The sequence below is a fragment of the Myripristis murdjan genome, chromosome 1, assembly GCF_902150065.1.
Source record: "Myripristis murdjan chromosome 1, fMyrMur1.1, whole genome shotgun sequence".
NCBI lineage: Eukaryota > Metazoa > Chordata > Actinopteri > Holocentriformes > Holocentridae > Myripristis > Myripristis murdjan.
The window spans coordinates 41,275,452-41,298,703 of NC_043980.1; the positions used below are offsets into that span (position 1 = coordinate 41,275,452).

Sequence of the window (23,252 nt, forward strand, 5' to 3'; positions counted from 1 at the left end):
CAGCTCTTTGTAAATGGTTTAGACAGAAAAACACCTTTGATCCTTATTGGTCAAATACAGTAGTATTTTCTCATCTGTGCCATTGATGAGGGACCAGTATCAGTTTTAGTCCAAAACTCAGAACTGAAGTGAAACAAGTCATTTTTTTTTTTTTAACAGAATATCTACAGTATTTACGGCCCTCTATGTTCATTGATATGCATTGTGGTCTACAACCCTTGACAGAGTTGAGCCAAAAACACTGTACAAAATAAATTGCAGAAGCACTTGGTTACAGGTAACTACCATAATAAAGGAAACACCTGTGATGAGGGATTGAAGATATGCTGGAAGGTGGAGGGCAGCCAGAAAGACACACTAAATGCGCTATTGCAAGTGAGGTGTTTAAAATCAGACTGGTAGTGCTCTGCTGAGAAGGACATAAATGATGTATCCTTCACCCTGCGCAGCAAAACATGCAGCTGTTTTAATGTGGACTTCTTTTTCCTGGCACGGTATAAATTCACAAAACCTTTTAGAGGGCAAGGGTGTTTTCGTACATAAATAAATAAATAACAAAAAAATAAATAACAAAAAACAAACACTTAGTCCCAAGGCACCATTTGTTGCAAATGTAACATTTCCATAACTGGTTGGGGAGCAGCTGTCAATTCACTTCACAATCTAGACTGCTAGTCACTTGATGTATTTCTTTGGAATGTTCTTTAATAAACTGCATAGCATTCAGTGAGCCTGATTCCCTGTGGTTGGAAGGTTGGTTGCCATCTAGTGGAGAGTAACAACCTTATTTTAAAGTAATTACTATGTAAAGGAGACCTGGTATTATTGTAACACATTTTGTCTCAGCACCTGCAATGTTTTTCGTGTTAGTGCTTTCAAATTTTTTACACAAAGTATCCAAATTTATAATATTATATTATATCACAGTCATCATGAATTCATGTCAAGTACAAGGAATTCCACTGTTACAACCTAACAGCTTTAATGAAGAATGTATTAACTGAAAGAACCTGACAGTCAGCATGCATAGGATTGAAAATATATTAAGGTGCTTATTCTTTAGAAATTAACCATTTTCATCGAAATTTAATTAGGAAATCAATTCAATAGTCATTCTGCATGTGTATGCTTGTGTTTGTGTGACTGGGTCTTTGCCTGTTTGACCCTGAAATAAGTGTCATTTTAGTAGACCATTTTACAATTTTAGGATCTTTTTTTTTCTTCAAGCAATTAATCTCTTTTAACACAGCTAGAGTGCATATTTGGATTGTCCTTTGAAAAAAAAAAAAAAAAGAACAAAGCTTGAATCCTGTTCACCTAAAGCGTAAACACCAAAAAAAAAAAAAAAAAAAACTTTTTTGACTTCATGATAGTAGTAACAGAATATGTAAAATGTGCTGCAAAGGGTGGGTTGAGAGAGGGACAGGTAAGTGAGTATGTGACTTTGGTGATCATATATGTCCAGCTTATTGCTGATTGGTGGAACTGGTGCTGTCACAGCTTCTTACAATTAAACCTGGTCTCCCCCGTTTTCAGGCCACAGTCAGCTTTTGGATGATGATAAATTAGCAAGAAATATGAAACCAAACTGAATTTTCCATAAGAACTGTTAAAAGTTAAACATTATATATGAATAGGTTTAGACATCCTCACTCATTCATTGCAAATTCATCTATTTGTGTAGTTCCATGTATGATTGTCGCACCTGGACATCGACGTGTCGGCCTTTACATTAATGCCCTAGTATGACATGAACTCTAAATGAGATGTGATATGAAGAACTGAATCAGAATTCATGACTTTGCCATGTAGATGTAGATGCTCTTGTCTGGTATTATGAATATATCATAAACAAGAGTTCCTGTGAACTGTTACCAGGTGTTTTACATGTGTATAAATTAGTATGAATTTTTATGAATTGCACCCTCCTTTTTTCCTCATTTTCTGTGACGTCTTAAGGCTCAAATATCCATCTTGCCTCTCTACCTCTGTTGTCTCTCTATCACTGCAGTTCAACAGATCTTATATAGGGTTCTTATTCATTTTTCATTTCAGAATTCTAATACTTGATTTTCTAACCTTTTCCAAATGTCATTCTTTTGACTAGATCTTAAAGCAGAATGGAACTTTGGTAGAGTGTTGGGTTGTATAGTTACCTATATGTGTTCTGGATACAAATCCACATGGTGGTAAAATATCCTCATCAGTTACTCCATGCTCCCCTGGGCTGCTAATTCACAATAGTGTATTTATATCTCTCCATTCATCTCCATAGAGTGACAAAACAGATCCAAAATTACACTTTTAGCTGAATTCACTTTTAAGTGAATGCCAAGAATGCAGATTATCCCAACATAAAGAGCGAAAGATCCCTGTATCCATGTTTTGAGTAAATTAAATGACTTGGGAACCAGGACTTGTTGTTTTTTATATTGGCATGATTTGCTTTGATTATATTGGTTTATATGCTAAAAGTGTTATTTTGGAAGCTGTTTGCTACGGAAGTGAATGCAGAGATAGTAATACAGTATTATGGATTAAGCCCATGGCAGTAGAGAGCAACTAATGAGGATATATGGACTCCATGTGGACTAATAATATCCCAATGAGTAGACAACCCAACACTCAAAGTTCAATTTTGCTTCAAGATTTTTGTTGGCATTAAAATAAGGAATCTTCACAATAGCTCAATAAGCACTGTGGTATCACTATCTGGTGGAAGATTATTCCAAACAACATGTGAACACACACTGTTGGCTATTGGAAACATAAAGTCATATTAGTTCTGGTTCAAAACAATAGTCACTGCGTACTTTTCCAGACGTTTGTCCAATTCTGCCATTTTGCAGGAAATGGTCAACTATATTTTCCATACTTGCCAGACTTTACAGAGCTGTGAAGGAACTGGAAATCAACAAAGCACCAGAGCCTTCACATATGTAAATTCACTGGTCAGTGTTTCATAGAAAGAGCAGGTATCCTTAATGTACTGTATCTTTTAGAGAGCACCCAGGTGAATACTTTGAAAAGGAAAGCTGGGGATAGAATCAATCATCTTGGTTCTGCCAGTCAAGAATTACCTTCCTGCCACCCTCTTTCCCCATCTGTTGGGTGCGTGTGTGTGTGTGTGTGTGTGTAGGGGTGTGTGCGCACTCTCTTTCTCTATTGCTTGTGTACATCCTCATGCCTAAGTATCTTATAAAGAACCCAGTAGAATATATTAAAGAACAGAAAAGCCAAGGGGAAGCCAGCCCTAGATACAGTGTCGATCTTCTTGGCTCGGTCGATAAACAACTTCCTCATCTCTTCGTGAGTTTTACTCGCTGTACCCAAAGGCCCTTCACCTCCCACTGCTCCAGGGGGGTTCTGGGCAGTGCTTGCTGTGCCTCCTGGAGTGTTGGTTACAGCCGTGGTGTTGTTGGCACTGGCCTTAGAGATGGGGTCCTTGTTGTTGCTTGGGGTGGAGGCTGCAACTGCTGTGAAGCTCAGCCGACTCTCACGCACTTCGTCCTCCTGTTAAGGAGACAGGAATAATGGGTCAGAGGTCTGATAATATTGGTCACTCAATTTTAAACTCCTAACATATTATACAGCTCATGAACAAGGCATGGTAAAATATGTGAACTAGGATTAGACCGAATAAGATTAGAACAAAATGTGAGAGAAACACTGAATCCTTGGTATTTTTTTGGCATGAAATGTTGAAATTTATAGGACCATACCAGTCATTTTGCATGTTCAGTGTAACTTCTACAAAATCTATATACTTTCTGCCCATCTTATCCCAAATCAAGCGGTGGTACGTTAGAACTCCAGCCATCTGAAAATGAACTTTCGGAGACTTTAAACTTTATTCCCATCAGTATTCCATCACTGTGTCTTCCACATTAATTTTCCTTAAAGCAGCAGCACTGTTGTGGTTTGATGACTTGAAACTGGACGGAGTGAAATCGGCTCTTCACTGGAAAATAGTCCCCAGGGAAACCTTCTCTTTACACAGCCAATTATCAGTTCTGTGGTTTATAAATGGTGACTTAGGGCTCTAGTTTCCCGGCGCAGCGCAGTGAGGCGAACCCCGCACAGAGCTGGTCTGGATCAGCTCAACTCGAGGCGCGCACAGTTTGATAGTTTGGCAGACCGAGGTGTGCTGAGATGGGAGTGGCGTTGCAGCAGGGGGAGGTGCTGACAGATTCAGCTTGGCACAGTGACAGTTTCGTGCCAAAAGGCTTCACCGAGGTGCGCCCAAAGCTCGCCATCTGAAACCAGGTCTACTTTCAGCGCAAGGCGGAGCGCAGCCGGTGTAGTGAAAGTTTGGCTGACCGATGCTCAGTCTGCACATGTCACCAGAACCTCACAGGCAGGTGTCCAGAATGTCAGGCACATTAACAATGCTATAAATACCCACAAAAACCACTATTCAATGCTACTATCTCAATCAGCACATAAATGTATCTCCATATCGACTGTCCCGTCACAACTGATGTCAGATCAAAGGAGATTGGCACCGTTTGGCAGCGTAATAATTGTTTGACTGACAGGTGTTTGACTGCACCTGTCAGTCAAACAATGTGTCCAGTACGGTAAGGGTGGACTGGCGTACGGGAAAACCAGTGATTTCCCCAGTGGGCCAATGGGCCAGGCCACGAGACAAAGAAGAAGAAAAGAAAAATAAAAAGAAAGGGAAAAAAGTCTAGCGCAACGGCCAACAGCGTCGGGCGGCTATTGTTGTGATAGGCTTCACCTGTGACCCAACTCGCTCCGCACTCATTTGATTGGTTTAAAGTGAATCAGCTGTGTCAAACCCACTCCACGCCTTCTCTCCTCCCTTGCGCTGGTAGGAGGGACGGCGCAGTACTTGTGCCAGCGCGCATGGCGTGCCAAACTTGCAAAATCCACCTGGCCACACCCAGGTGGCGAAGCACAACTGCACTGCGACCCCACCTCACCGAGTCTGTGAAACTAGAGCCCTTAGTCTACCAGAAGCAGAACATTTTAAGGTAGCTGTTTCACCCAAAAATTCTAATTTGTTTGTTTGTATAATGTGGGTAGATTGTGTTAAATGGGCCAAATGCTCAGAATCACTGGTATGGTTCTTTAAGTAAAATATCAGCAAAGTAATAGTACTTCTACTTGAGTAGCAAGCTCCACAACTGCTGGACATCTCTTCTAACCTCCTCACTCTTAAACTATCACTCATTAATAACCATCGGAATGTTATTTAGGAGTAAATGAATGGAGGAGAAAAGTGAAAATGCCGTTTGGTAAAACTGCCTTTCCTTTCCATGCACCTTAGGTGGGGAACAAACTGCAAAGTAACTTAAATCTCGTAACATTACTTCCTTTAAATACATTTTAAAATACCTTGAAGAGGTAGCCCTGGCCTGGTGCTGCCTTGGTATGAACTGTGTCATGGACTATGATATTACTCTTAACAACCTATCCATTGTTTTGTGTGAGTGAATGTTTTGCTGCAGTCTTGACCAGGACTCCTGGGAACAGGAGATATTGTATCTCAGTGGGAGCTTCCAGGTTAAATAAAGGATAAATTAATAAAATACACTGATTCAAATGACCTCTTTCCCATATCTCTATTCCAACCCCCCACCAGCTTCCTTTTTTACTCCTCCTTCCTCCTCCTCTTCCTCACCACTCTGTTCCTTCATCTTATATATATTTCTATATAGATCTATCTATCTATATATAGATCTATATATAAATAGATATAGATCTATATAGATCTATATAGATATAGATATCTATCTATCTATCTATCTATATATATAGATCTATCTATATCTATATATCTATAGATATAGATGGATATAGATATGTATATCTATCAATCGATCGATCAATAGATAGATATAGATATAGATATAGATATATAGATATATTAAATACACAATATATATACACAAATTTCTTTCTTCTTTTTTTCCCCCCAACATGCATACATGTGTTCAGTGAACAAAACAAATGATAGCAAACTTGTGCCTGCAGTGGGTACTGTTGCTTTGGTGCAGAGTGATACAGGAAGTGCAAAAGTTATGCAATCTTTCCAGATGTTAATATCAGGGAAAATACAGTTTGGCCTATAAACAGCAGTTTGAGCAAAACTATCATTCAAGAACAATGTAGGTGCATTTGACTTTCAGAAAAGGATACTTGGAAAGTGATGTTAAACCTTCTTTCAGTGGATTCAACCAACTACAAGGACTTTTTAACTAGTTATGAAACAGTCTCAATTCAATACTGATGCCACTATATGAACTACATAAGCAAACAAGACCAACAGTGAGAAGACTCTAATTCTATATAGTGATTCTAAATGCCGGCCACCAGGTTGATGTCACCACAGAATCAGGCGAAACAATTTACGACATGCAGTCCAGCAGCCCATGTTGACTGTCAGGTCCTGGTTCACAGTTAACCAGGTTCTGCTGTATTTACCTTGGCTCTGCCTCTGGCACAATGTCTTGTCCTCCCTGCCTTTGCTATAGCTTTCCTCTGCCATGTTTGGCTCCTCTCTCTGCCACGCAGACCAAGGTGTCATCCCACTAGCTGGTTGGCTTACACTGCACTAGCCCCAGAGCTAGATAGAGCCTGAGTCAAAAACATTACTGTGTTTTTTCCTACTTCCTATTTCCTCCCTTGCATAAAGTATTCTTTACTGCAGCTGTTGCATTTTGCAGTGTTGGTATCTTTTTTAGTGAAGCTAAGCCAAACTTTTCAGGATCTGCTGTGGTCAGCCATGGTCATGCCATGCCATGCTATGTTGACGTCTTTCTTTCACTCATGAGAAAGGCATCTTCATTTAACTTCATTCCAGGAAATACTACCACTTTTGCCCCTAGGGTCCACCAAAATCAACACAAAATGAAAGCTCCTTGTAGTTGCTTTAAAGTGTTAATTTTTTAAGCATCTACCCAGAATCCAGCACTCAGTAACACTAAGTGGAAGATAGCACCACTGCTGTCCTAGAGAACAGCTAGGGGGAAGTGAAATAACATCTTTTTTTCAATGGGTGAATTATCCCTTTAAGAATATTACAGGCTTGGAGCACAGCAGCATTGCATAATGTAGAGGAAAAACTAAACCAACACACTGAAAACCAAAGTGATGAATGATGCAGTAGGGAAATGAATTGGATGGGGCATGCAACATGCAAATACAGCCACACGCAAACATGCATATACATTGTGACATTACCCTGTGATTGTTGGTGTAGATGTTGGTCATAGATCCATAGACTGGGTCTGATGGTTTGAGGCCGTTGTCAATGTTAATGCGATGAAGGGAATCTGCTAGCTCCACCGGATCAACTGCACCTTCACCACTCTACCAGCCGATAGCATGCATAGCAATATGAACAGACAGAAACTTAAAAGACAAAATAATGGTTTCCAAAATCAGGGATGGGACGCCCATTCATTAAGTCAATGTATGCTTTACATTTCCAAATAAAAAGGCACTGTCAATTAATTCATGTTTGAAATTTAAAAATAAATAAATTGATTTAAAAAAAAAAAAAAAAACAGCTGTCTTTGAAGAACTGACAAAGTTTAATATCAAAAATCCACATATTTGGTTATATTTTGTCTGTAGAAGCCTTAAAAGGCTTTGCCAACTGTTTTTTTTTTTTTTTTTTTTTTAATTAATTCATGAGAAATATTTTAGAGATTTTTATTTTTTCCCCCAAATTATGATTTGCTCTTGAATTGCATCATTCAAATCAGACTGACAGATGATACTGTATATTTTTGATTCTGTACCGATTTTAAAGGGATAGTTCATCCATTTTGCAAACTGTTATATTATTTCACCTCCCCCCAGCTGTTCTGTAGCACAGTAGTGGTGCTCTCTTCCTCTCATTGTTACTGAGTGCTGGATACTGGCTGGATGCTCCAAATGCTAACTGTTAGCCTCCTGCCTTTCAGGTGGACTTCCCCCCAGCTAACCTTCTGAAAAATAACTGCCTTAGTCCATCCAAATTGCTGAGTAAGTTTTAGTTTGTCACAACTTTACTTGCAACTTTACTACTCCAGAGCAAGTTTTATTTATTTATTTATTTATTTATTTATTTTGGCTCTCCAACATGTTATGGAATAGCAAGTTATGGAATCTTTCCAGATTTGATAACAGGGAAAATACAGTTGGGCATATATAAACAGCAGTTTGAGCAAAACTCATCTCAGAAATCAACTCAGAAATCATCCATGTGGAGCGTATGTGCATTTTACTTTTGGAAAACAACACTTGTAAAGTGATGTTAAATCTTCTTGAGGGAATTAAAGCAGTTATTTGTTTAAGGTTAGCTGGGGGAAGTCCACCTCAGTGGCAGGAGACTAACAATTAAGTTGGAGCATCCAGCCAGTATCCAGCACTCAGTAACAATGAGAGGAAGAGAGCACCACTACTGTCCTACAAAACAGCTGGGGGGAAGTGAGTATCAGATTCAAAATGGCTATCCCTTTAAAATGAATTCTGCACAATTTGTTTGTGTAGCTTGACTGAAGATTGAGCTGATCCCTCCCAAGCCTCAGAAATCCAGACCATGCACTGACAACAGGCTCATCCTCAGATCTGGATGGCCCTCTGACAGATAAATGACAGAATTGTAACCACAGAATGACAAAACCACATAGATACAACTAGAGCCATGCTGTGTCATGCACAGAGGGGGGGATGTGGTGCCTCAGGACACTTACACATGTAGAGTGTTCCATTTACACTGAACATCCACTGTCACACATGAGGAATTACCTTTTTTCACTATTACCATCTCAGTTAACATTATCTTCATCACCTCCATCTTTCCCTCTCATTCTCTTCCCTGCCATTCCTCTTTCTATTCCTACTGATCAACTGTAGTCTTTACCTCACAAACTTTGCTATTATGCCATCCAAGTTGATACGTTCTCAACCGTTTGAAACCTGACCAAATTCACTTGATTTCTTTCAAAAACATGGGAAAATGGTGATCAGCAAAGTAACAAAAATACTGGGACATTAGTGAAAAAAAATTGATAAAGAAATTACAGAAAATTTTGTAGTAATTCATAATAACTCAAAGTATGTATTTAATTATATTAGATTAGTGATGCTGGTTCAAAAGTGTGTTTAAGTGCTTGTGAATGGTTTTGAAACCAGAGCAAATTCATTTGATGTATTAAAAACATGGGGAAAAGGTGATGAGTAAATGACCAAAAAACTAGCAAGATGGTCAGTAAAAAGTTACAACAAAATTACCTGAAGACAACCAGAAAATTACTAAACAAATTAGCAAAAACAAGTCTGTAAAAGAAGTGATTTTTTTTTTTTGAGAGGGTGAAATGAAACCTTCAAGAAAAGAAAAGAAAAGAAAAGAGGGCTCACGTGTTTAAATTAAACAAAAATGGCCATCAGAGGTTAAAAAGTGTGAGGTTGTAGTTTGATAACAGAATCATACCACTGATTCTTGGGAATTTGGATAAAACAGGTTTTAATTTTGGAAAAAAAAAAAGTGAGTTAAATTACAAAATCTGAAGGTATATCATTATAGGCCAAGGTCTTGGCTGTTCAGCAATGTACCGGTGCAACCTCCTCATTTTGCATTTTTTTCATAAAATAGGTTTTTCCAGTTATTAGGCTACTTTGTTTTTGTCAACACCGTCACCGTAATGTTTTTTTTTTAATTTGAAAAACATATTTTTGTATTAAAGAGACTATTACTTTAATAACGCAGCAGCACCAAAGAAACATATTGTAAGCATATTCATTTAAAACCAATATAACTGCCTCTGACGGTGGTGACACTAATCTGACGGTGGTGACAGTGGCCTCATTAAAACATACATTTCCAAAATTTATACCACTCAAGTCAATGGCTTCTTGCTTAACAACTTTATTTAACTATTTGGTACAAAAAATAAGAATCCTGAGCACTGTTCTAAGCATTTTTTAGACTTCAGTCATCACCGTCACACAGAAAACCTGACGGTGGTGACGTCTGACGGTGGTGACAAAAACCTGCTCTTTCACATGATCAGCATGAGTTGTTCACATTAGCCAGCTTGTTTTCCCCCTGTTGCTACCTGCATCAGACCTCTTCTTAAAAAGTATACATTATTACATAATATTATTTATTATTTATTATTACATTTATACAGAAGTGACGGTGTTGACAATTTATGGTTGTGACAGTAGCAGTGTCCAAAAATATGAAGAGATTTAAGAGAAAATAGCAAACTTCCAGGAGCCTGAGCGGTCTTGAAGCATGCAGTAGAGCTGAAGGTTTGAAAAGGGCTCCTCAGGAATGTAATTGACCTTGTAGTTTTTTTATTATTATTTTTTAAATAAATATCTGACGGTGGTGACGAATATCTGGGACACATTTTGAGCAACCACAAAATAATAGTAAGTATTGTTCAAAACCCATCGTTTGTAGTTTTTAATACATATTATGATGTACTCTTTCATGTGGTAAAGATATTATTCAATGAAATTATTACTTTTTGTTGTTTTAATCAAGTTGAAATGATTATCTCCTATCTGAGGACAACTGGTTTTGTAGGCCATGGGCCAACATATAATCATTAAATTAATACAAATTAAAAATAAACCTATGAAAGAACCTTACAAATGTGCAAAGGACCCCCTGATTATGCCCTTGATTCTTTTTATTCATTAAAATGTTGTAAATTTCCAGCAGAAATAGCATTTTTCTTAGTAGGACATGATTTATCCAAATTCTCAAGAATCAGTGATACATGACTGTCCGGGGGTGATGAGATAACAGTGGAAAGAGTGACAGCTATGATCAACACAATAACCATAGTCACTTAATGTAAATTTGTAAATTTAATCATGCTGTTCTTCAGTTTGCAGGTGACCCCTGGACCCACTTCACAATTGTGCTGTATTTGCGTTAGAATTCTTTTTTTGCCTGACCAGGCAAGCCGTGAACAGTCAGTGTTGTAGGGTTGCCCTCTGTACCTTGTTCTTGCTCTTGCGAGACCGCCGGAATCGCAGCAGCTCTTTATGTTGCCTTGATACGAAGTTAACAGCAGCGTACTCCAACAACGCTGAGAAGACGAACAGAAGACATACTGCCATCCAGATGTCTATGGCCTTTACATAAGAGACCTGTACACACACACACACACACACACACACACACACACACACACACACACACACATCTCAGTAAGGATCAGAAGAAACTCAAGCATCAGAAGCAGAATCATCAGTTCTCACTGGTTTTCACCCAGTTTTTCCAAACATTGTTAGATTGGATATGGACTTCCAACCTGGATTTCTTTAAATACCCATCTCTGTGACCATCTGCTGGTCAAAATAGCTCAGCAGTGTTGAGCAAATAAGCAAGAAATTACCCAAAAAATTGAAAAAAAGATTTGAAAAAGAAATTAGCAAATAAATCAGAAAATATTCAAAACCGTTACAAAAATGACTATATGTATAGCTATTATGATTATGTATTGAAAAATATATTAAAAACAGACACAGAATTACACATGAAAGACACATAATTACACAAAAAACATTCAAGAAAAGTGACAAGAAAAATTACTCCCAAAAATGAAAAATAAGAAAAACAAAGAATAAAAGTTATTTTGGTTCAGAGGGTGAAATCTAGGTTTGGGAATCTGTGGCATGAGGCCGATTCGATACATAGGGTTACGGTTAGGGTTAGACACACACCCAGTGACGGTTCTGTCCGGACCTGTGACAATTCTAATATTGTTATGGCGCAACCATTCATTGTGTATGTGATCGTGGGGCGCAAGGGCGCACCAGTCCGCGCGGAGCTGGCTGGCACCGGTGCCGGTGCCCATGCTGCGCCCAAGTTGAAAATGTTTTAACTTGAGCGCAGTGCCCTGTGACAACACCTCGGCGGAGGAGAGAATAGTGTAATAGTAGTAAATAAAGGAGTCGGCATAATGTATAGCGGGTAGTGATAGTGGAAGCTGCTAAATGCGTAATTCACGGGTAGGGGGTAGTGGCAACGGGTAGCGCAGTGTGAAAGATAGAGCCCAAAATGTGCTTTGTCAAACTTACATTGACATTTTTTATTGAACTTATTACAACAGAGGATAAAATATTTTAGGAATTATGCATGACTGATATTTTTTATATTAACATTTTAAAGAATCTCATGTACCCCTGCAGTACTTCAGGGCCCACTCACATTGGCAAGTTTGTTCCACGCCCAAGCACCTTTGCCCCTAAAATCCAGATTATTTGACCAGTGTGATCGCTCTGTTCCGTGCTTGAATACAGCACACTGCCCCCGCTCTGGCACGGTTTGAAGGGGTGTGCTTCAGCACGGTATGGACGCATACACGAGCACATGCACGGTCACGCACGCAGCGTGCGAACGTGGATACAACGTAAATCATGCAACTTTCCTCCTGCCTCTGCAAAACTGTTTAATGCGCACAGCACAATTACCGGTGAATGGACGCGTTGCACAATCAATAATCAACCATGTTGTCTGTGTCATTGTCCGTTGTGCTGCTGCAATCGCGTATTTACAAAAGTCAGTTTATAATGAAAGTACAGCAGTCTGTGTGCGTGGCGCACTGGCCAGCACCGCGGCCGGTGCTGGCCGGTGCCTCTCTGCTACCTGAGTCAAAATCAGTATAAAGTGCCATTGAGACTTCCCAATGACACAAAAAAAAGATGAGATTTTCCACTGAACTCCATATCCATTGTATAAAGTCGACCTTAAGCTGTTAGAAATGCATGTTGGTCAAGCTCCTGCACCTTTTATAAATTGACTGCAAGCATAGAAAGTACAAGCGAATTGCAAAATGTGTCCACCCTGTCATGGGACAATTTCTAAATAGAGTAAATATGTTCTAATCATATTGATTACAAAATGTACATTTTCAGAAAGGTATTTGGTCCCTCGTTCAGGAATATATTTTAGTTTCTGGAAAACATCTCTCAAAAATACAGAAATTATGGAAAAATATGTTTGTATATGTAAAATCTGTGAAAGTTGTACTTTCTTTTCTGAATAAACTCTATAAATAAAGGTATCTGGTCAAACTTTGAAATAATACTGTTTGGCCCTAATCTCTTAAGAGCAAAATCACACAAAAGGTTTTGATAACTTGTGAAAATAATTATTTATTCACATAAAACATGAACATGACGGGGTGGACAATGACATGACGGGGTGGACAATGTTATGGTTTTGTCAACAAATGTTTTTTGTCAAAACATGACTTTTTTCACCTACTGTATTTTGAATTGTGCACAGGTAGGCTACATCTGGAAATGACAGTCAACAACAGCAAAAATAAATAAATAAAACCTTCAACTAGACGAAAAAACAAGATTGATATAAACAAAACAAAAACATGTTGGTCCCTAAATGTAGGCCTGCCACAGAAAGTAGAAACATAGGTATCCTTTCAAATGGTTTCTTTCTCTGCATATGTTTTGTCCTCCACTTGACTTCTGAAACACTGAAAAACTTATAAAACTGTTATAAAACTAGACTTGATGACGGGGTGGACAATGACAGGGTGGACGTTTCTGGCTGAAGTTTGCATTTAATGAGCACATGGTGGGCCATTAGCTAGCAACATGTACAGTTAGGAAGTAACTCTGTATACTTTAACAAACATATTTTGAATTTCTGAAAAGCATTTATATAGATTCATATTTTGCAATGACAGGGTGGACACATTAAGATTGAACACATTCAAGTTCAATCATAAAATGATGAAAATGTCAAAATATAAATGTTGATATGTACTCTCTCTGCAGGAGCTATTCTTCACTCCATTTGTAAAAGACAAAGCAGTGGTAGTGATGTCACTGATTACAGCAGGTGGTTTCTTATAGTGGCAGTAACCACCTAATGACGGGGTGGACAGCAAACCCAGGGACACATGCAAAACATTTATTATTATTATGACATTAGACCATAAATGATCCAATTGACTCATTTTATTCAAGTACTTGATGAGAGCAACAAGAGCATGTAAAAGGTTTGTACATTGTTTATCATTTATCTACTTATTTCACTCAGTGAAGTTAGTAGAGAGGAGTTTGGGACATGGCAAAATCACATGCATCTAATCATAGAATATTTTTTTAAATATGAAAAACACCCTTTTAAAGATGTATCTCTGTACCAATGTGTGTTTAAATGTTTGGCCATTTATAATAAACCATCAGAGTTTTGTTATTTTGCAAATTTTTCATGAAAAGTGAGTGATTTCTGCCTGGGACACCAAATGGTACCCTATATTGATATTGACTCACCTTTCTTTGCTGCATTTGCGCCAAGTCACATGACAGAACATCAGTAGCTGGGTTTCCATCCAAATATATCAAAATTTTTGAGCAAATTTTGTCAAAATGCGCAAAAGAAAATGCGAATTTATGCCTGTTTCCATTAGTTTTGTTTTGCGATTATTGAGAGGAGAGTGCGCCGTGAGATGACGCCATAAGATAGTGTCTGTGTGTCGACTGAACAACAACAAACACTCAGCTGACACTCAACAGCTGATCATGGACAGATTCCTGCTGAACTTGTCGGCTCTTGGGAGAAGTCTGGTTACTATTTTGGCAGCACTAACTTCATACCGACCCATCCTAAATAAGGAATAAGAGACTAATAATAATAATAACAATAACTAATAATAAGACTGTAGCGTAGAAGTGTGACGTGGTGTCCGGTCCATCATCGTTTATCGTTTATTCGCAAAACCTGTTTCCACAGCAAAAAGTCGCATTTTCTTTTATCAATATGCTGAGAAATCCACCCCCTCCAAGCGTAAAAACTTTTTTTGAGAATTTTTGGCCGTTTTTTGAACTTCTGGCGTTTCCATCCAAGTTTTTTTTTTTTTTTCGCAATTTCTGAAAATGCGAATAAAAATAGGTGGATGGAAACCCAGCTAATGAGGCAGATAAGCCGAATATCCCTAACTTTTTGTGAGTAGTGTATGATTGTGTTAAGCAAAATAGAGAAGGGCCTCATATTGGACTTTGCCTTGGGCCTCCAAATCACTAACACCGCCCCTGATCATCAGATGAGACAGGATTTCTTGTTTAGTATAAGAACAACATCCATCAGAGACAGAAAATCTTGTACACATGTCCATATTTGAAAGTGGATTTGAATTAAAGAAGTTCTGGGCTGAAAATGGAGTAAGATGATGGACTGAGACACCTTCCTGATATTAAGTGGGCATCAACACAGCATAAATGACTTTCTGTGGTGCATAAAATGATGAGACCTCATCCCTTTTATAAATAAATGACTTATTCAGGCACATGTATAACGTAGCAGAGTGCAAAGCTCTGTTGAGCACTGGAAACATGAGAGAAACCTCCCAACCTCTAACACTGTCACTTCATACACACACACACACACACAGACACACACACACACACACAGTCCATTGTCATTCATGTGGTTAAGGTTTCTGTGTATGTGTGAGAGAGATTTGAAAGTGTGTGCTAATGAGGGTTATGTAACAAAGTATTCCATGTCTGATTTTCTCTCATGCATACACATATCAGAATAAAACTCAGGGGCTGTTTCTCTCTCACACAAACATTCTCTCTCTCTCTCTCTCTCTCTCTCTCTCTCTCTCTCTCTCTCTCTCTCTCTATCTTGCTCTCTCTCATACACACACACACACACACACACACGTGTGTGCATGATGTGTGCCATCAACACAAACTTGTGCATGCTGATGTATCTGCAAAACATCCACTTATAACACTGCTAAAAGCCAACACAGGCATGTTTCTTTTCCTCTGCCATGTAAGGTCAGCTTTTCTAGGCCTCAGTATAGTCTAATGCTAAGTGATTTTTATTGTTACTGAGAAAAAACACAGCATCGTGTGGTGGTTGCATACAGCTTACAGCCACTATCAGTAATTAGAAACTTGATGACATTGTCATCCCCTTGAGTTCTGTGGTCGTAGTATTTTACATCAGCTGTTGCAGAGATTCGCTATTTGCCTGTAAGTTACAGCACTTACAGTAATTTATAGAGCTTTCCAATAAACTCAGAACTAGGATAGAAAAATATCTGCATAATTTTCTTTCATTTTCATTGTTCTTTGTGTAGATCAGAATTAAAATAAATGAGTATGAAACAAAATGACAATGTCAACAAAAACTGAACATTATGAACTTTCTTAAAAGGTAGAATTTATGGCAGAGCTGTTGCATGGAACTGCATTAGATTGTTCAGGTGGACCTTATAAAGTGGACACTGAGTATATAATTTATATATAGTTTTATGGGATTTTTTTCTACTTGAGATTATTTTTTGGTAATGTGATTGAGTAATAACTTTCTTACAATTTCTTACAGATTTTTTGTGCTGATTTTCTGAGTATTTTCTGAAAACCACCAGAAAATTAGTAAAAACAAAACACAAAAAAGCAAAAAATGAAACATTATTTATAATTATTTATGATATATCTAAGCATCAGATCAGTGATGTCAGATTGATGTCAGAATGATGTCAGATTTCTTGCGTTTAATGCTTGTATAAGGCATCTGAATGCAGCCACTGCTGCTAGGCTTGGTAAGCTGTGCAGCCTAGGTTACCAAGCCACTATTTTGAGGGAGGAAGGCCAGTGTTAAAGACAAAGTTACTTTGCTAACCATTTAAACTTGATTCATGAAACAGACTGGTTAGCTGTACAGAGTCAACATATTAAAGATGACATTTTCAACAGCATATTGAAGTGTTTTAACTTATTTTGCGCATACTCAAACACACACATACACAGACCTTGGGCAGTGAAGTCCTGGAGCCGGAGCTCTGTGTGGTCATGGTGAGGACAGTGGTAATCCCCAGTGCCACTCTAGCTGGAGCAGCATCCATGTTGATCCAGAAGGAAACCCAAGACAGGATGACAATGAGCAAGGATGGGATGTACATCTGGATTAAATAGTAACCCATCTGACGCTCCAGGTGGAACCGCACCTCGATACAGGTAAACTTGCCTGTGGTAAGACACAAATGCAGAGATAATGATAATTATAATAATATAATTCCAATCTTTATTTCTACAGCTATCAATGACACAAGTAATATGAGTATACTATGGCTGGAATGATAAGATTGAGCAGAGATAGGGCACATTAGGGGGTAAGGAGAGAGAGAGAGAAGGAGTAATGATCATTTCTATAGAATTTTACGAAGCAACTTTGCAACTCATTAAAAAAAACAATTAAGTTCCGTCAATGTCCAGGGAAATTAGCCACAGTTTCATGAGTTATAAACTTCTGGATTATATTGCGCACAGTGGACAAAGGAACTTCAAGATCACTGGAGATGGTCTTGTAACCTTGAGATTGTTCATATTTTTCCACAATTTTGCTTCTTAAGTCCTCAGACAGTTCTGGGCTCTTCTTTCTCTTCACCATGCTTGGTGTGACACACACAGGCACACAACACAAAGGTTGAGTCAGCGTTTATACATTGTAAGTGGCTTCAGGTGTGATTTCAATATGCCAGCACCTGTCACTTGTCACAGGTGAGTTTCAACGAGCATCACATGCTTGAAATAAAATGATTTACCCACAGTTTTAAAAGGGTGCCAATAATTTTGTCCGGCCCATTTTTTGAGTTTTGTGTAAAATGATGTAATTTGCCTTTTTTTTCTTCTGCTTTTTTGTGTTGTTCCAATGCACATAAAGGAAATAAACATGTGTACACCAAAAACATTTGTAATTGCGAAAATTTCTGGGAGAAATAATATGTTTTCTGGAAAAATTCCAGGGGTGCCAATACAAATTGACCAATGAATAACAGACTCACCTACTGGAGAATAAATAGCCTTTAAGCCAGCTCAAACATTAGGCCCTACAAAACAAATATGCAGGCCTGCCAATAAAACAGCAGTTGTCTAGGTATATGTATAACATGCTAGGCTTACAAATTAACAACTGTACACATCATCATATCATTCTCAAGTTTGAAACTGGCTAAAAACATCTGATATTCATTTTCTTGAAAGACAGAAATATGTGTTGTGGTTAATATTCTGATTCTGATTATTATATCTAATTAGTTATGAGGTTTCATGGCTCCAGGAGCTTTCATGACCCATTGGGGAGTGGGTGGACAGATTAAAATCACTGACTGAGTTCACCATTTTGAGGTGCAGGGTGCTGGATGGTAACGAGACACATTTGTATATACAAGAACATATACACCTGGCAATGCACCACCTGCCACTTGCTTTTTTTTTCCTTTTTTCTAAGTAATAATTAATGAAACCTCTTTACGCTTTAACATGCACCAGACATTCACTGTTGGGTGCACGTTAAAGCAGAGTGACTGCACTATGGCATAAAAAGTAAAAGCTGAGCTAAATTAAAATAAATAAAGTTATAATGAAATGAGATCAAATCAAATAGTAGAGTAAATATAAAAACTGAACAGGAATGTCTTCAGATTACACTTGAAAGTGCCTTCAGGGCCTCAGAGAGTGCAGTTGTCATTATGCAGAGACTGTTGAGCTGGCAGAACATGAGGACTTATGACACTGATGCTTCAACAGAAGCAAGATGCCAGTATTCATGTTCAAGGGGCAAACGGAGCATGTAATTGTATGACCAAGTGGAAAAATTATACCCCAGTGTCAATTTCATAACCCATATACAGTATTTCTGGTATACTGCCAACGCCTAGCTCTGTTGTCCGGTACTGACTTAATTAGAAGTCTAAGCATATAATGTTTTTTTTGTTTTTTTTTATCATCCCATTATGATTATTATCATGCCCTGAAAGTGTCTGGAACTCAGAAACTTTAAAAGTTATCAAACTGATATGTTCAAAATCTCACCCACTATTTAGGGGTTGAAAAAATACATGGATAGACTGGATGGTGGCACTTTCAAAACATTTTTACATTTTGGTCAATAACTCTTTCTTGGGACCCTAGGGTCTGTTTCCATCACACTTGATTGTATGCCATTCTGACATTTGTCCAAAACAGCTTTTTTCACTACTCCTTCTACAATTATGGAGTAATACTTACTACCAGCCAGGAAAAAAACGTTATGAGTCCTCTTTTCTTCTGATAATCAGTACATGTTTGCTTTACAGTTTTACAGTAATTAAAAATGTGAACCCTTTGAAATTTCTGACTTTTCTGTATGAATTGGTCATAAAATGTGATCTGATCTGCATCTAAGTCGCAAATTTAGACAAACACAATGTACTTAACCTAATAACACACCAACAATTATAATATTTCATGTCTTTATTGACCATAGCCATTAAACATTCATAGTGCTGCTGGAAAAAGTAAGTGAAACCTGGATTTAAAAACTGGTCCAACCTCCTCCTCTTTACTAAACTGTCTCCATTTTAATTCACTGTTATATAGTAACCTTTTAATTCAAGGTCACTATATATATGGTAACCTTTTAATTTACTGTTTAAATGTCTCTTCTGGCATTTATTCCTTATATTCCTTATTAATGCATATCCAATAATGTGTGATATGCATAACTTGTGAATTTTTATAGTGATATCTGAAAGTCAAATTTGGAACCCCTTTCCCCCGTGTGTTAAAAACAGTGTTTTTTGGTAATATGTGGTCATAAATAGGTGATTTTCAAAACTTTCCACCAATGCGATTCCTTGGGACTTTTTTCCCTCACTCAGGACAAACTGAGGATACAGAATCAGTTGAGTTTGCTTCTCTTGCAATTTGTCCTAGGTTGACCCCAATTTTGGCCTAAAATTACTGGACTAAGAGGCAATATGAAATTAGAGAAAAGCAGCTGCCTCTAAGTTCTCTATGGAGTTAAAACCAACAGTATACCTCATTAGGTCATACAGTATACATCTGCTTTGTAAAACATCATCAACAACTCAAATCCCATTTTCCTCTCTGTAACACACACACATACACACACACACACACACACACACACAGTCCATTACCCTGAAAGGGTGATATCATTTACATCTTATAGCAGCACAGCTACACAAGAGATAATCTTTATTCTCTGTTGCAAGAGCAGGCAGTTGTAAACACATCCACACACACACACACACACACACACACACACACACAACACACACATACACAAGGCATATTAAATACACACACTCACAACAAGGCAGATTAAATACTACATGTAAATGTGGAAGATTTTGTGTGTGTGTGTGTGTGTGTGTGTGTGTGTGTGTGTGTGTGTGTGTGTGTGTGTGTGTGTGTGGCTAGAGGCTCATTCTCTAGCTAGGAGCAGCTGTCCAGCTACAAAACAGGCCAAGACACACTTACACACACCCACACACATATACACACAAACACACTCAGTCATACACACACTATGCCATGAGATGTCACATTAGTTTATATTTGCAAGATTTTTTTGTGTATGTGAGTGTATGTGTGTGTATGGCCTCCAAGCATTAAACAGACAGTGCTGATATCACTCTATACGCTTTACACTCTCCTCTCTGCAACCTTCTCTACTGTTTTTCTCTTGACAGATGCAGACAGATACATATTTAAAAGGATTTTCATAAAACTAGCATATCAGTAATGGTATGTAAGTCACTCTGAACTGTAGCTTGAGAACAGTCAGCTCAGGTAATCTGATCAAACTGTTTATTTTTGGCTTTAATACCTGGCTAACAAGCCAGAAATAACTGGTATTAATGTTAAAGGAAAACTAGCACAAATTTTGTAGATGTGCAATCTTTAGGAATACAACTTTCTCACAGCAATCATTGTGACATGAAACAGCAGGGGGAAACAGATGTTTCTGATTACATTAATTATGGTTCTGTTCCATTTAGGTCTAAGCAAAGTCTAATCAAAAAAAAAATTCCCTCTTTTTTCCCTCAACTGTTGCCATATGTTTGCTCATGTTAGAGATTTTGGTTCATTCGATGAACCGAAATCTGTTGGGTCTCTGCCTAAAATCATACCTGCAAAACAGGGACAGCTTTGTGTCAATTGGTAATTATGAATAATTGTTTTTGGCCCCAAAGAAGAAAGATTAAAAGACAGTGTGACATGATACTAAAATCAACAAATCAAGCCAGAAATCTTGATGTTGTTATGGACTCAGACCTAACCTTCAACAGCTACATAAAGACAACTGCATAGTCGGCTTACTACCACCTCAAAACATAGCAAGAATTAAAGGCCCCATGGCCTGAAAAATGAAATTTTCATTGTTTTTGCATGATAGGGAAGGTCTTGGGGCCACATAAATACTGTCCCATGCATTTCATCTATGATAAATGGATGTGCACGCAGTCCGTTTTTTGAAACTGCCCCTGTAAAACGAGCAGATTGCACTTCCTGGAATTTTAAGACGTCAGCAGAGAATCTCTAATATGGGGAGAAGTGCCACTCTCGTCTAACTTCCGGGTCTCTCTGTCCATGTGAGGGCGCTCGCGGGTGAGTGCAGAATGAATGGGAGTCTATGGGGCTACACCCCTAAAAATCCACTTTTCTCTGGAAATAATTTTTTTTTTCCAGTAATTTGAATACTGTTTTCAAAAGTTGGGGCTAAAAAAAAAAAAACTCAGCTGAATATTGGATTTTTTAAGTTCACCTATCTGTTCTAAAAAGCCGTTCAAAAAGTGTGATGACGTCACACATTGAGAGGTGCTGCTTTACGGTGATTTCCAGAGCCCGTCTCCACAGAGCAGACGGAGACACTCAGAGAGCCCGTCTGTGCTGTATTAGACATTCTCTGTACACACAAATATCAACTTTGATGGAAAAGTCCTCCTTAAGAGTGGTGTTTCCCGTTTCTCTTGGTCTTCAGGTGCCATCAAGTGGGATCCCTGGTCGTAAACAGCCGCAAGTCCGTCACTGACCAATCAGCATTCATTAGCAAATGCTAGCGTGTTATGGCCAACAACAGCCCAAACTGTAGGAAACTGAAAGGATATAAGTTCTCGCTAATTTCACTTTTAACCTATAATCCATACTGAACTTTCAGAAACTACAACAGTATTTGTGATTTTTCAACCATAAACAGGAGTAAGAGACAAATTTAGCCGTTTAGCTCCATAGAGCCCCATTCATTCTGCACTCGCCCGCCATCACCCCCAGTGGAATTACGGTGGAACTGCAACCAAGTTTGATACAATGGGGGTTAATGGAGAGTGGCAAGGCTCGTCGTAGACAGGCTCTGACGTCAGTCTGTATTATGACGTCAGTGACTCCGCCCACAGCCCGCCTTCCCTCCCCAGGCAACCAACTGTCAAGCCAGCCAACTCAGACAGTTTGTTTACGCTCCTCGGGCTACAAGCTACCAAGCTAACGAGCCCAGACAGTCAGCTTCAACTCCCCGGCCAACAAGCTACCAAGCTAGTGAACTTAGCCAGTTAGCTTTAAGTCCCCGGCCAACAAGCTACCAAGCTCATTTCAGCAGCGACTGTTTTATCCATAGATATAGAAACGTAGATGCCATGTTCGCTATCTGGCGATACGCCAGCACAGTGTTGCCAAAATGGCGACTTTCTCGCTAAATCTGGCGACTTTCCAACTCCCCATGGTGACTTTTTTTGTCAAAAGTGACTAGCGACAAATCTAGCGACTTTTCCTGGTGTTACTGGAGACTTTTCTGGTATTTTGGAGACTAACATGAAAGCACGTATTGTTCCTCTGCAGTTCCTGTTCTCAGCGAGCAGCGGGTGCTGACGTGAGCCCCTCCCCCGCCCCAAAGTCCTCACAGGTGGTCACAGCCTCCAGTCACAGGCGGCTGCAGTCAGGAGAGGAGCAGAGAGGAGACCCTCACCACTCCACATCCAGGCAGCAAATGAATCGCGCATGCGCAAAGCCACCATTGATCCCGCCCTTCCTTACAGAGCAGTAAACGCTTATTCATTGTCACACTAAAATAAATCACTGCATTTGACTCACACAGCCTCAGTCACTTACTCACCTCATCCACTGTGTGTGTGCCCCTCTGTGACATAAGCTGCACATCTAGCTAGCTAGCATCATGGCTCAGTCTAAACAATACACTCCAAAATACAGAAAGGAGTGGGAAGCAAACCCTGAATTCAAAGGCTGGTTCAAGCCGTTTATTGGAGATGATACATGAGCATACTGCCTGTACTGTAAGGCTGATTTCTACGCCAAACTTACTGATGTAAAAAAGCACATGGCAACTCAAAAACATGCTCAAAAGGCAAAGCCTTATAACAGTTCCATAGAAAGCACAGTTTTTAGACACAGTTCCAGAAAATGTCAATCATATAAAACAATACTATGTT

At 38.8% G+C, this 23,252-nt stretch overlaps 1 protein-coding gene across 1 annotated transcript in view; it reads right to left on the reverse strand.

Annotated features, from left to right (window-relative positions):
• Positions 1 to 2,410: 2,410 nt before the first annotated feature.
• Positions 2,411 to 23,252, reverse strand: part of glra3 (glycine receptor, alpha 3) — a 75,122-nt gene continuing 54,280 nt past the window's right edge. Inside the window, exons 7-10 of the mRNA XM_030056708.1 lie at positions 16,776 to 16,990; positions 10,975 to 11,124; positions 7,210 to 7,338; positions 2,411 to 3,513 (exon numbers count right to left, since the gene is read on the reverse strand). Of these exons, the coding sequence (XP_029912568.1) occupies positions 3,163 to 3,513; positions 7,210 to 7,338; positions 10,975 to 11,124; positions 16,776 to 16,990 (845 nt within the window). The 3' untranslated portion in view covers positions 2,411 to 3,162. The remainder of the gene's footprint in view (positions 3,514 to 7,209; positions 7,339 to 10,974; positions 11,125 to 16,775; positions 16,991 to 23,252) is intronic.